Source organism: Pristiophorus japonicus, chromosome 6 (genome assembly GCF_044704955.1).
Source record: "Pristiophorus japonicus isolate sPriJap1 chromosome 6, sPriJap1.hap1, whole genome shotgun sequence".
In the NCBI taxonomy this organism is placed as follows: Eukaryota; Metazoa; Chordata; class Chondrichthyes; family Pristiophoridae; genus Pristiophorus; species Pristiophorus japonicus.
The window spans coordinates 200,654,876-200,669,277 of record NC_091982.1 but is presented as its reverse complement, the minus strand read 5'-3'; the positions used below and the strand labels follow the sequence as shown (position 1 = coordinate 200,669,277).

General features: G+C 41.5%; 1 protein-coding gene across 1 annotated transcript in view; it reads right to left on the bottom strand.

The window, feature by feature from the left end:
- Positions 1-7,439: 7,439 nt before the first annotated feature.
- LOC139265348 (transient receptor potential cation channel subfamily V member 6-like) overlaps positions 7,440-14,402 on the bottom strand; it is a 44,654-nt gene continuing 37,691 nt past the window's right edge. Inside the window, exons 14-15 of the mRNA XM_070882321.1 lie at positions 7,674-7,783; positions 7,440-7,581 (exon numbers count right to left, since the gene is read on the bottom strand). Coding sequence (XP_070738422.1) covers positions 7,440-7,581; positions 7,674-7,783 — 252 coding nt within the window. The remainder of the gene's footprint in view (positions 7,582-7,673; positions 7,784-14,402) is intronic.

The window sequence follows — 14,402 nt, the reverse complement described above, 5'->3', positions numbered from 1 at the left end:
AGGTCACCCCTCAGTCTTCCCTTTTCGAGAGAACGGAGCCCCAGTAGTTTAGACTTTCCTGATAGTTGTAACTCTCAGTTGTAAATTTTTTTTTGCACTTTCTCCAGTGCTTCTGTCAAGAATTTTCTTGACAGATCCAACACATCCCTGAGAAAAGGGCACCTGCAGGTGGAGAGTTGGGCTATTTGCCCAACTTCTGCCCAGCGAATGCCCGTGAAATTCTTTGCCTGTTAAAAGCAGGCATAAGGCCTGCTTTTAGCAGCATAAGGGTTTATAAAAAAAACATTAAAATAAAATGTTATCATTTATACAATAAAAATCTTGTGCATAAGGTAAGTTTATTTTTAGCCCCATTAAAACATAAATATTTTTTTTTAATAAAATAAAATTTTTGTTTAAAATATTTATTTAAATGCCATCTTAATTAATTTCAAATATGTAATGTTTTTTTATTTATTTGATGTCTAGATGTATTTTTGGGGGTATTCCAATTCATGCATATGGGCTTTCCATACATACGGAATCCCTATAAGCATGATTGGGGATTCCCTTCTTTCATTCGTTGGGCCAGCCCACGTGATCCCAGGGGCGCTTGCGAGCTGCATGCGCCGCTGAGATACGTGGGCCTCCACCTGGGGGTACCCAGAGTGGCCCAGGATCACTAATCTCTATACCTCCTGGACCACCAGGTAAGTGACCATTTTATTTACAGATCGGATGCATTTCCCGACGGGAACCCTCCGACCGCAAATCCAGGGCCATCATTTTGATAATATGAAGACCAGAACAGTTCTAATTGTGGTCTAACCAAGGTTCTACATATATTTAACATAATTACTCTGCTTTTAAATTCTATTCCTCTAGAAATTAATCCCAGTGCTTTATTTGCACTTTTTATAGCTTTGTTATCCTGTGCTAATACTTTTAATGATTTGTGAATCAGGGCAACAATATTCAGTAAGGCCTTATAAAAAAAAAATGGGAAAGAGTAGGGATAAGAAAAAAGTCTGAATTTGCAGACCTTTAAGGCCCATTTTTTGGTTGTACCTGTACCACAATGATAGTATAATTTTCAGCTAAGGTGAAAATACTGGATTTTGCTGGGCTATGAGGAAAGAGCAGATAAGCAGAAATAATTGGATAACTCTTTCACAGACATGTCCAATTAGCCTCTTTTTGTGCTGTATCATTCTATCTATGATTCTATAAATTCTATAGTTCTAAACCTAAAAGTGTAATCTTAGAGGACTTGCACCTCAAAAGTGTCACACCCCAAGGAATTCCACATTGAGATGACTGAAAATAGATAACCAATCAAATATTGGATTAACTAAATGTGAATGAAACCAAAAATACAAGTAATGAACAAATAATCAGCAGAGAGCAGAGCATTTCTCATCCTTTCAGTGAGCATGTTGTTTGCTAAGTACCGTATAATTCGCTCATTTAAATAAAATACAATTCATAACATAAGGAAAGAACAAAAATTAAATCATTTGCATGACAATGTCTCATTGTACCGTAAATTTCCTCTGCAGTGTTGCTAATGCCTGTAACATTTGTTTTATTTCCAAGCCTGGGCTTGAATCCAAGTCGGCGTGGATTGGTTGGGCCAAATGATTTGTTTCCGTGCTGTATATTCTATGCATTTCGGTGCTTCCTTAAGTTTTGATTCCTTAGCTTTGCTTTGATGTCTTTTTTTAGTCCAATACATTTTACATGCTTTTAATTATTTTTGATCTTTTGTTTTTATTTATTTTTAATTATTGTTGATGTGTCTCTCTTTTTGTTTGTGTGTGGTTTAAAGTTTGTTTCTTCTGAAAATCAGCCTGTACTTATGTATGTGCCTGTTGTCCTTTCATTCAAATGTAGGTTCGCTTTCCTTTCCCAGAGGTATTTTTGTATAATTCACACAAATATCTTTCATGCCATTTTTTGTTAAGTGTTGGTATAGTTCTTGTAAGGTTTTGAACAGCATAAGTATTGGAATTTCATAATTAGGTTTAATTATTTGCTTACTAGAATTTTTTCTTTCATATTATAAGATCGCCTATGTTATTGTTTGGAGGTTTTATAAGAACATGTGTTATGTCAAGTAGAATTACCAGGGACACTGACTTCTCAGCATTGGGAGTGGCTCTGGTATCTAGGAATAGTGGGAAGGCATCACAGGATTTTGCATTATTTTGAGGAAGGTCCCAGAGTCTGAGGGCAGTGGGAGGGATTTCCAGGGTTCTTGGAACACTGAAGCGTGGGGCTCTGGTAACAATGTGGCAAGTCCTGGATTCTCAGATCATAGGGAGAGGGGCGAATGTTACATATTCACCATCAGAGATGATAGAAATGAATGTGTGTTAATGTGTGCTAATCATGGGCAAACTGTGGGTTACTAAATGTTATCCGCTGTAAACTCCTATCATGGTTTACATATGATTTAGCCTCTTTCAGAATGTGCATCAATATGTGGTAAATCTCTTCCACAAAGTAGTCCAGCCAATACAAGGAAACAAAACTAGGGCCCAAAATTCACCACCATTGAGCTCCATTTTTTTTGAGCTAACAGCAATTTTGGAGCTAACTTAATTTAAGGCGATTTTGCTAGTTTCGCCAATGGTATAACGCCATCCTTAACGGATAACAGCCATTTTTTTTAAGTACCGTTTTTCTGGCGTCACTCGGGGTCAAACCCACCCATAACGCCATTTTTGTGAGTTTCGCCAATAAGAATTTTTTTAAGGACAGCGCTAAGGACCACTTTTTAAAACCTTGCCTTACCAAGTCGGAGTGCGATCAAAATCGGCATTCCCGACGCTATCTTGGGAAACGGAGCTGAGTTACAGCTTTTGGAGGGAGGGAACAAAACTTATATTATATACAAACTACTTAAAAATGTTTGTGCGGAGGGAAAAGACGAACTTTATTGCAGTTCAAAACTGAAATTGTGAGAGGTGCATAAGTTCCACCACCGAACTGTTGACGCCCGTCTCTGCTGCTCACCGGGCTCGAAGGTTGGAGCACCAACCGGCAGGATCGTTCCCTCAGCCGGACACAGGAACTCGGCGCTTGGCTTCCACCTCCCCGTGGGCTTCTTTTGAAGCCGAGTGTTGCGCATGCGCAGAACGGGCCTCACTTTCTCGGCGGTAAAAATGAGCTCCACCCTCAAAACCGGAGGTATTTCAGCACTGTGCCAAAATGAAAAATAATTTTGGCGAAACTTCAGACTTTTTTTTGACGATATTTTGGACTATAAAAATGGCCATTAATCGGAAATAATGCCAAAAAACAGTTATTTTACAATGTGGAATTTTGGGCCCCGAGGTACCCTGAATCAGCTACAAGCTGTAATTAGGAGCCAATTAATAACTTGAAAAAGCAATGAGTTAACTAGCCACTCATCAAATTGTTGTATATTTGGGTGTTGTTGACTGAAAAAAGTTAGTTTGATTGGCTAAGATCTGTAATCCCTTTTGCCAGGAGTAAGTGAGAAAAAGCATATACTTCAAGGGACTGATGGACATCTTCCTTTACTCAAAGTAGTTGGTGTACATTGGATGGAGGAAGAGCTTGAAACAGTCAATAAAACTCAGCCACAAACATTCTTGATGTGGCTGACTCACCAGAAGAGCACTGACCCTAGGAACATCTAGCAATATCAGAATTTCAGTGAAGTCCTGTGGCCAACCAACTCACTTACTCCTTCTACAAGGGTGTCACTTAGGACTGGTAGACTAGATATCACACCATGTCAATATAAGCTGCTAACATTCACACACCATATAAAAAAGTAAATAAATACCCTGCATTTGATTTTAATATTGTGCTGACTATTTACTTGTCATTGGTTACAATATAGCAGAATAGGATAGCAATAAATGGTAGTTTTGGCACTGTTACTTGGAAAATGTGGTTTGACCATTTAAAAATGGTGTAGCTGTGGCATTTCTTTGGAACCATGTGGGATTAGTGTCTGCCTCAACAATCTTCCTTGCTGCATTGCTGGTATACTGACATAGTATAGCACACAATGAATAATAGATCAAATAGGGGTAGATTGAAATCCTTACGTTCAGAGATTTAGTGCATAGGCTACAAAGTAGGCAGTAATGTCAGCTCCAAAGATCTTTTAACTGTGCTCTCACAAGTTGTAACAGTGCTTACATCTCTACTTAAAAATCTAGTACCCATATATCAACACTTCATTCCTGACATGTGCAAAATTGGATGGCCCCTAGTGACCATTTCATATGACTGAGATTATTGACCAAAGAAAAAGGCATCTGTCATGGTGGCCTCCATTGCAGATTTTCTTGGAGCTACTACATGCTCCTGAGTGGACTGCAATGTTGAGAAGCCATTCATCAGAGTCCCAGTTGCAAATAGTGGATTTCTTTAATTGATCTGCCCTCTGTTGCAGTGTCAGAGATTGTCTGCTCTCTCTCTCTCTCTCTCTCTGCTATTTAACTTCTAAGAGAAGCACTTCAAAGGCATGATCAGAGAATCTGGGAGTCTTCTGTTTTCCAGCAGACCTGACAGACTGCTTGCAAACCAAATTGTATTATTGTTTTTTTCTTGTGTGCTGGCACCTTAAAGCTCCTTCAGGCCTTTACTTCTACAGCAACATGCTGGTCCCTGCCCACAAGTGGTGAGCTCTCAATTGGAGGTGGTAAAACTGCCAAGGATTTGCCTTCATTCTTATAATTGAGCTGACTGGAAACTGCGGCAGGGTCAGTCATTTGAGTTTTGGTATTGGCACGCTCGGTACCCTGGCAATACTCTACTTGGGTTTTCACCTGAGCAGAAAATCTAGGTGGTGAAATTGGACCTCGTTCAGACCATTTTTTGGACATGAAACGTGTTCAAAAACCTACCAATTTTTGTTGGTGATCGCACACGACTAAAGCACACAGGAAGTGTCGGTTGTCATATTAGTTAGGGCGCCTCTTAGTTGTCCTGGGTGCCTGCCAGAAATTAGCTTTAGGTCCATTGTCTATGCAAATAGGGGGTCAAACCTCGTTTCAGGCCCCGTTTAGAAATTGGATTGCAACTGACTACAGCATGTGCATGTTAGGGTCAGTTTTCTCAGGCCTTACAGCAGCCAAACCAACTGTTCTTAAAGAGCCCCCGGGAGTCTGCTACAAAAAGTCAAGTAAAAATGTTTATTAACCTGAATGCAGAGCGAGGAGAAACAACATTCAGGGAAGTAAAAATTGAAATTGAGGGCTACTGCTGGCTATCGCTCACCCATCTCCCGATGTACACCCATGGCACAAACCATTTTCTTCTCCCATGCTCTTATTTAGTAAGTGACTGCCAAGTAACTCTTATATGACCCAGAGTTAATAAAATGTAAGCCATTAGGGAGCTAGATGGCTGTTTTATGACTGGCTGATTAAAACTTAGAAGTAATACATTGAACAAACAAAAATCCTGAAAATATTTGAAATATTTAAAACTGCGTATTTTATTATTTCCAGAGTGTTCTCCTCATTGCCAAACCTGAAGACACTGGATGGAATTCCTAAATTGCCAGCTGATTGTGCACCTGTGGACAGTCCTATAAACTCCAGAATGTGCACTATTTCATGACTACAAAACTATTAATGAAGTGCTGCCTTTACGAGACTTCAATTGTTTTTTTTGACAAGTCATTGTAAAACTATTTTTAATTGTGATACTGAGAAATAATGAGCTTCGAGTATTTTTGTATCAAATTATTATATTCATTAAAGAAGCCACTTTATAAACTTATTTATCTTCCACAAATGTGCTAAATTTACAAAATTATTGACACATATGTATAAGTTATTGTTTGTACATAAATATATCCACAGAATAATAATTTACATTTATGTGTAATAAACAAATTCAATTTAATTTCAAAAATTATTTTGTCCAAAAGTGCTTGAAAAAAGTGCCTGTAACAAGATTACAGGATGGTTTACGGATGAGGAAGATCATTCTATCCATCTTAGCTCATCACCCAGCAGATCCTAAAGTCCCTCCATTTCAGCATCAAATTTTTTTCTTGAGATTACAGAGTGTTTGCCTCCACTATGGTGGTCTTGTCTTAGTGATCAGATTTGGACACAGGACTCGAGGTGTGGTCCAACAGTGCATCGGACAATTCAATCACAACTTCCCCTGAATTGTAGTGTATTGATTTGGCGATGGAGTTCAGCAGCCTATTGGCTTTGTTAATTGATGTTCTGTATTGATTAGGCATGTTGAGCATCATTGGACAAGATACACTAGTGTAATGTTACTGGACTAGTGTCAGCTGTGGCTCAGTGGGTTGCATTCTTGCCTTTGAGTCAAAAGGTTGTGGGTTAAAATCCCATTCCACTTTGGCAGAAATAATAGAAAAGCAAATTATAATTTAAATGGAAAAAAAATTGCAAAGTGCTTCAGTACAGAGAGACCTGAGGTTCCTTGTGCATGAGGCACAAAAGTAAGTGTGCAGGTACAGCAAGTAATCAGGAAGGCAAATGGAATGTTGGCCTTTATTGCAAGGGGCATGGGGTATAAAAACAGAGAAGTCCTGCTACAACTGTACAGGGTATTGGTGAGGCCACACCTGGAGTACTGCGTACAGTTTTGATCTCCATATTTAAGGAAGGATATACTTGCTTTGGAGAAGGTTCACTAGGTTGATTCTGGAGATGAGGGGTTTGACTTATGAAGATAGGTTGGGCCTAAACACATTGGAGTCCAGAAGAATTGAGAGGTGATCTTATTGAAACAGATAAGATAATGAGAGGGCTCGACAAGATGGATGCAGAGAGGATATTTCCACTCATAGGGGAAACTAAAACTAGGGGACATAGTCTCAGAATAAGGGGCCGCCCATTTAAAACTGAGATGAGGAGAAATGTCTTCTCTCAGAGGGTTGTAAATCTATGGAATTCTCTGCCGAAGAGAGCTGTGGAGGATGGATCATTAATATATTTAAGGTGGAGATAGACAGATTTTTGGGAGTAAAGTGTTATGGGGAGCGGGCAGGGAGATGGAGCGGAGTCCATGATCAGATCAGCCATGATCTTATTGAATGGCGGAGCAGGCTCGAGGGGCCAAATGGCCCAATCCTGCTCCTATTTCTTATGTTCTTATATTCCAGGACAAAAGAAAATTGCCACTTCCAGCTTTGAGGAACAACTGCATACAGCTTTACAAACCAAAAGTTCCAACATAAAGGTTTGCAGGAAGGTTGATACCCTCAGCAAACCAGATCATGCCCTCTGAACTATAAAATTAAAAATGATGTTCCACTATGGCTATTCATGGTTAAGGAGCTACGCAAAATGTTTAGGGGAAATAACTGGTTTTGAATTTTTTCAACCTCTATATTTATTGGAAATAACTAGCATCAAAGATTTAGCAATTTAAATAAAGCACATAGTTCATTTCAGAAAGGAATGGGATTGATTCACTATTGATCTTTTCTACAAAATAGTAGATTCATAAGAATCTTTCATGCTTATGATATTTCCAAGATTTTTTCTAACCACCTCCCATCTTATATGTTGTGAATATCCCTGTGTGCTCATTCCGGCTCCTCCTGTCTCAGGAAGGATGTCTTCAACCCTATATTAAAAATGCAGTTTAGATAAAGGAAACATGTTTACAACTCAGAAGTTATGAATAAGAAAAATCTTGAAATGTAATTTTCTGAATACCCAATGTACCACTTGTCATCATCAAAGCCCAGCGATCTTCCTGGAACTCCAGAGCGGATCTTCAGAAACCCTGGTACTCGTTGCTCTAGAAGCAGTATGGTGGCTGCAATCTGAAAAAGATAAGAACATAAGAAATAGAAGCAGGAGTAGGCCACTCGAGCCTGCTCCGCCATTCAATAATATCATGGCTGAACATGCAACTTCAGTACCCCATTCCTGCTTTCTCGCCATACCCCTTGATCCCCCTAGTAATAAGGACTTCATCTAACTCCTTTTTGATATATTTAGTGAATTGGCATCAACAACTTTCTGTGGTAGAGAATTCCACAGGTTCACCACTCTCTGGGTGAAGAAGTTTCTTCTCATCTCGGTCCTAAATGGCTTACCCCTTATCCTTAGACTGTGACCCCTGGTTCTGGACTTCCCCAACATTGGGAACATTCTTCCTGCATCTAACCTGTCCGAACCCATCAGAATTTTAAACGTTTCTATGAGATCCCCTCTCATTCTTCTGAACTCCAGTGAATACAAGCCCAGTTGATCCAGTCTTTCTTGATAGGTCAGTCCTGCCATCCCGGGAATCAGTCTGGTGAACCTTCGCTGCACTCCCTCAATAGCAAGAATGTCCTTCCTCAAGTTAGGAGACCAAAACTGTACACAATACTCCAGGTGTGGCCTCACCAAGGCCCTGTACAACTATAGCAACACCTCCCTGCCCCTGTACTCAAATCCCCTCGCTATGAAGGCCAACATGCCATTTGCTTTCTTAACCGCCTGCTGTACCTGCATGCCAACCTTCAATGACTGATGTACCATGACACCCAGGTCTCGTTGCACCTCCCCTTTTCCTAATCTGTCACCATTCAGATAATAGTCTGTCTCTCTGTTTTTACCACCAAAGTGGATAACCTCATTTATCCACATTATACTTCATCTGCCATGCATTTGCCCACTCACCTAACTTATCCAAGTCACTCTGCAGCTTCATAGCATCCTCTTCGCAGCTCACACTGCCACCCAACTTAGTGTCATCCGCAAATTTGGAGATACTACATTTAATCCCCTCGTCTAAATCATTAATGTACAGTGCAAACAGCTGGGGCCCCAGCACAGAACCTTGGGGTACCCCACTAGTCACTGCCTGCCATTCCAAGGCCACCTCCTTAAGTACTCTGGGATGCAGTCCATCAGGCCCTGGGGATTTATCGGCCTTCAATCCCATCAATTTCCCCAATACAATTTCCCGACTAATAAGGATTTCCCTCAGTTCCTCCTCCTTACTAGACCCTGTGACCCCTTTTATATCCGGAAGATTGTTTGTGTCCTCCTTAGTGAATAGAAGTTTGTATGTTTCAATTAGATCACCTTTCTTCTAAACTCAACAGAATATAGAGAATCTACTCAATCTCTCCTCATAGGTCAATCCTCTCATCCCAGGAATAAGTCTGGTGAACCTTCATTGCACTCCCTCTAAGGCAAGTATATCCTTCCTAAGTAAGGAGACCAAAACTGTACACCAGTGTGGTCTCAACAAGGGCCTATATATTTGTAGTAAGACTTCTTTACTCTTATACTCCAATCCCTTTGTAATAAAGGCTAATATACCATTTGCTTTCCTAATTGATTTCTGTACCTGCGTGTTAACTTTCTGTGATTTGTGTACAAGAACACCCAGGTCCTTCTGAATACAAACATTTCCCAGTCTCTCACCATTTGAAAAATATTCTGCTTTTCGATTTTTCCCACCAAAGTAGGTAACTTCACATTTCTCCACGTTATATTCCATCTGCCATGTTCTTGCCCACTCACTTAACCTGTATATATCTCTGCAGCCTCTTTGCATCTTCCTCCCACCGAGCTTTGTATCATCAGAAAACTTGGATACATTACATAGAAACGTAGAAAATAGGTGCAGGAGTAGGTCATTCGGCTCTTCGAGCCTGCACCACCATTCAATAAGATCATGGCTGATCTTTTTCCTCAGTACACCTTTCCTGCTTTCTCTCCATACCCCTTGATCCCTTTAGCCGTAAGGGCCATATCTAACTCTCTCTTGAATATATCCAATGAACTGGCATCAACAACTCTCTGCGGCAGGGAATTCCACAGGTTAACAATTCTGAGTGAAGAAGTTTCTCCTCATCTCAGTCCTAAATGGCTTACCCCTTATCCTTACACTGTGTCCCCTGGTTCTGGACTTCCCCAACATCGGGAACATTCTTCCTGCATTTAACCTGTCCAGTCCCGTCAGAATTTTATATGTTTCTATGAGATCCCCTCTCATCCTTCTAAACTCCAGTGAATAAAGGCCCAGTCGATCTAGTCTCTCCTCATATGTCAGTCCAGCCATCCCTGGAATCAGTTTGGTGAACCTTCGCTGCACTCCCTCAATAGCAAGAATGTCCTTCCTCAGATTAGGAGACCAAAACTGAACACAATATTCCAGGTGAGGCCTCACCAAGGCCCTGTACAACTGCAGTAAGATCTCCCTACTCCTATGCTCAAAACCTCTAGCTATGAAGGCCAACATACCATTTGCCTTCTTCACGCCTGCTGTACCTGCATGCCAACTTTCAATGACTGATGTGCCATGACACCCAGGTCTCGTTGCACCTCCCCTTTTCCTAATCTGCCACCATTCAGATAATATTCTGCCTCCGTGTTTTTGCCCCCAAAGTGGATAACCTCACATTTATCCATATTATACTGCATCTGCCATGCATTTTCCCATTTACCTAACCTGTCCAAGTCACTCTGCAGCTTCTTAGCGTCCTCCTCACAGCTCAAACCGCCATCCAGTTTAGTGTCATCTGCAAACTTGGAGATATTACACTCAATTCCTTCATCCAAATCATTGATGTATATTGTAAATAGCTGGGGTCCCAGCAGTGAGCCCTGCGGCACCCCACTCGTCACTGTCTGCCATTCTGAAAAGGACCAGTTTATCCCGACTCTCTGCTTCCTGTCTGCCAACCAGTTCTCTATCCACGTCAGTACATTACCCCCAATACCATGTGCTTTAATTTTGCACACCAATCTCTTGTGTGGGACCTTGTCAAAAGCCTTTTGAAAGTCCAAATACACCACATCCACTGGTTCTCCCTTGTCCACTCTACTAGTTACAGCCTCAAAAAATTCCAGAAGATTTGTCAAGCATGATTTCCCTTTCATAAATCTATGTTGACTTGGACCTATCCTGTCACTGCTTTCCAAATGCGTTGTTATTTCATCTTTAATAATTGATTCCAACATTTTCCCCACTACTGATGTCAGGCTAACCAGTCTATAATTACCCGTTTTCTCCCTCCTTTTTTAAAAAGTGGTGTTACATTAGCTACCCTCCAGTCTATAGGAACTGATCCAGAGTTGATAGACTGTTGGAAAATGATCACCAATGCATCCACTATTTTTAGGTCCATTTCCTTAAGTACTCTGGGATGCAGACTATCAGGCCCCGGGGATTTATCGGCCTTCAATCCAATCAATTTCCCTAACACAATTTCCCGCCTAATAAGGATATCCTTCAGTTCCTCCTTCTCACTAGACTCTCGGTCCCCTAGTACTTCCGGAAGGTTATTTGTGTCTTCCTTCGTGAAGACAGAACCAAAGTATTTGTTCAACTCGTCTGCCATTTCTTTGTTCCCCATTATAAATTCGCCTGAATCTGACTGCAAGGGACCTACGTTTGTCTTCACTAATCTTTTTCTCTTCACATATCTATAGAAGTTTTTGCAGTCAGTTTTTATGTTCCCAGCAAGCTTCCTCTCATACTCTATTTTCCCCCTCCTAATTAAACCCTTTGTCCTCCTCTGCTGAATTCTAAATTTCTCCCAGTCCTCAGGTTTGCTGCTATTTCTGGCTAATTTATATGCCTCTTCCTTGGATTTAACACTGTCCTTAATTTCCCTTGTTAGCCACGGTTGAGCCACCTTCCCTGTTTTATTTTTACTCAATGTTCCCCTCATCTAAGTCATTGATATAGATTGTAAATAGCTGGGGCCCAAATACTGATCCTTGCGGTACTCCGCTAGATACAGCCTGCCAACCTGAAAATGAACCGTTTATTTGTACTCTCTGTTTTCTGTCCATTAACCAATCCTCAATCCATGTTAATATATTACCCCAAATCCCATGATACCTAATTTTGTGTAATAACCTCTTGAGTGGTACCTTATGAAATGCTTTTTGAAAATCCAAACACACTACATCCACTGGTCCCCCCTTATCTACCCTACAAGTTACAACCTCAAAAAACTCTTAACAGATTTGTCAAACACAACTTCCCTTTCCCTAAAAATAGATTCTAGCATTTTTCCTTCTACTGATGTCAGGCTAACTGATCTATAATTCCCTATTTTATCTCTCCTTCCTGTCTTGTATAGCGGGGATACATTTGCTACCTTCCAATCCACGGTGACCATTCTAGAATCTAGGGAATTCTGGAATCAAAACCAATGCATCCACTATCTCTGTAGCTACCTCTTTTAAAACCCTAGGATGTAGGCCATCAGATCCAGGGGATTTGTCGACTTATAGGCCCATTAATTTCTCCAGTACAATTTCTTTGAGGAATAGACCCTTGGTTCCCCACTATTTTCGGAATATTATTTGTGTTTTCTACCATAAAGACAGACATTAAGCGCTGGATTTTCCAGAGGGGCAGGGTGTGCGATCAGTGGTGGGTCGGGTAGGGAAGTGTTTTTTGTCCCCCAGCGGGTCAAGACCTCACTGTGAACCCGCTGCCACACGCTTTTCCCCGATGTCGGGTCTGTCAGCACTGAGCAGACCCAACACGCAGTGGTAGGTTCGAAGCGGGGGAACCAATTCAGGTAACTAGTGGGCTGTTGAGAGCTGTACACCATGGCTGCCACATGATGTGCCAGGTTAGCACCACCCCACACCAACACCATAAACCATCCCTACAATGACTAAGCCATCTTAGACTGGGTGTTATGTAATGAGAGAGGATTAATTAGCAATCTCGTTGTGCGAGGCCCCTTGGGGAAGAGTGACCATAATATGGTGGAATTCTGCATTGGGATGGAGAATGAAACAGTTAATTCAGAGACCATGGTCCAGAACTTAAAGAAGGCTAACTTTGAAGGTATGAGGCGTGAATTGGCTGGGATGGATTGGCGAATGATACTTAAGGGGTTGACTGTGGATGGGCAATGGCAGACATTTAGAGACCGCATGGATGAACTACAACAATTGTACATTCCTGTCTGGCATAAAAATAAAAAAGGGAAGGTGGCTCAACCGTGGCTATCTAGGGAAATCAGGGATAGTATTAAAGCCAAGGAAGTGGCATACAAATTGGCCAGAAATAGCAGCGAACCTGGGGACTGGGAGAAATTTAGAACTCAGCAGAGGAGGACAAAGGGTTTGATTAGGGCAGGAAAAATGGAGTATGAGAAGAAGCTTGCAGGGAACATTAAGACGGATTGCAAAAGTTTCTATAGATATGTAAAGAGAAAAAGGTTAGTAAAGACAAACGTAGGTCCTCTGCAGTCAGAATCAGGGGAAGTCATAACGGGGAACAAAGAAATGGCGGACCAATTGAACAAGTACTTTGGTTCGGTATTCACGAAGGAGGACACGAACAACCTTCCGGTTATAAAAGGGGTCGGGGGGTCTAGTAAGGAGGAGGAACTGAGGGAAATCCTTATTAGCCGGGAAATTGTGTTGGGGAAATTGATGGGATTGAAGGCCGATAAATCCCCAGGGCCTGATGGACTGCATCCCAGAGTACTTAAGGAGGTGGCCTTGGAAATAGTGGATGCGTTGACAGTCATTTTCCAACATTCCATTGACTCTGGATCAGTTCCTATGGAGTGGAGGGTAGCCAATGTAACCCCACTTTTTAAAAAAGGAGGGAGAGAGAAAACAGGGAATTATAGACCGGTCAGCCTGACATCAGTAGTGGGTAAAATGATGGAATCAATTATTAAGGATGTCATAGCAGTGCATTTGGAAAGAGGTGACATGATAGGTCCAAGTCAGCATGGATTTGTGAAAGGGAAATCATGCTTGACAAATCTTCTGGAATTTTTTGAGGATGTTTCCAGTAGAGTGGATAAGGGAGAACCAGTTGATGTGGTATATTTGGACTTTCAGAAGGCGTTCGACAAGGTCCCACACAAGAGATTGATGTGCAAAGTTAGAGCACATGGGATTGGGGGTAGTGTACTGACATGGATTGAGAACTGGTTGTCAGACAGGAAGCAAAGAGTAGGAGTAAATGGGTACTTTTCAGAATGGCAGGCAGTGACTAGTGGGGTACCGCAAGGTTCTGTGCTGGGGCCCCAGCTGTTTACACTGTACATTAATGATTTAAATGAGGGGATTAAATGTAGTATCTCCAAATTTGCGGATGACACTAAGTTGGGTGGCAGTGTGAGCTGCGAGGAGGATGCTGTGAGGCTGCAGAGCGACTTGGATAGGTTAGGTGAGTGGGCAAATGCATGGCAGATGAAGTATAATGTGGATAAATGTGAGGTTATCCACTTTGGTGGTAAAAACAGAGAGACAGACTATTATCTGAATGGTGACAGATTAGGAAAAGGGGAGGTGCAAAGAGACCTGGGTGTCATGGTACATCAGTCATTGAAGGTTGGCATGCAGGTGCAGCAGGCGGTTAAGAAAGCAAATGGCATGTTGGCCTTCATAGCAAGGGGATTTGAGTACAGGGGCAGGGAGGTGTTGCTACAGTTGTACAGGGCCTTGGTG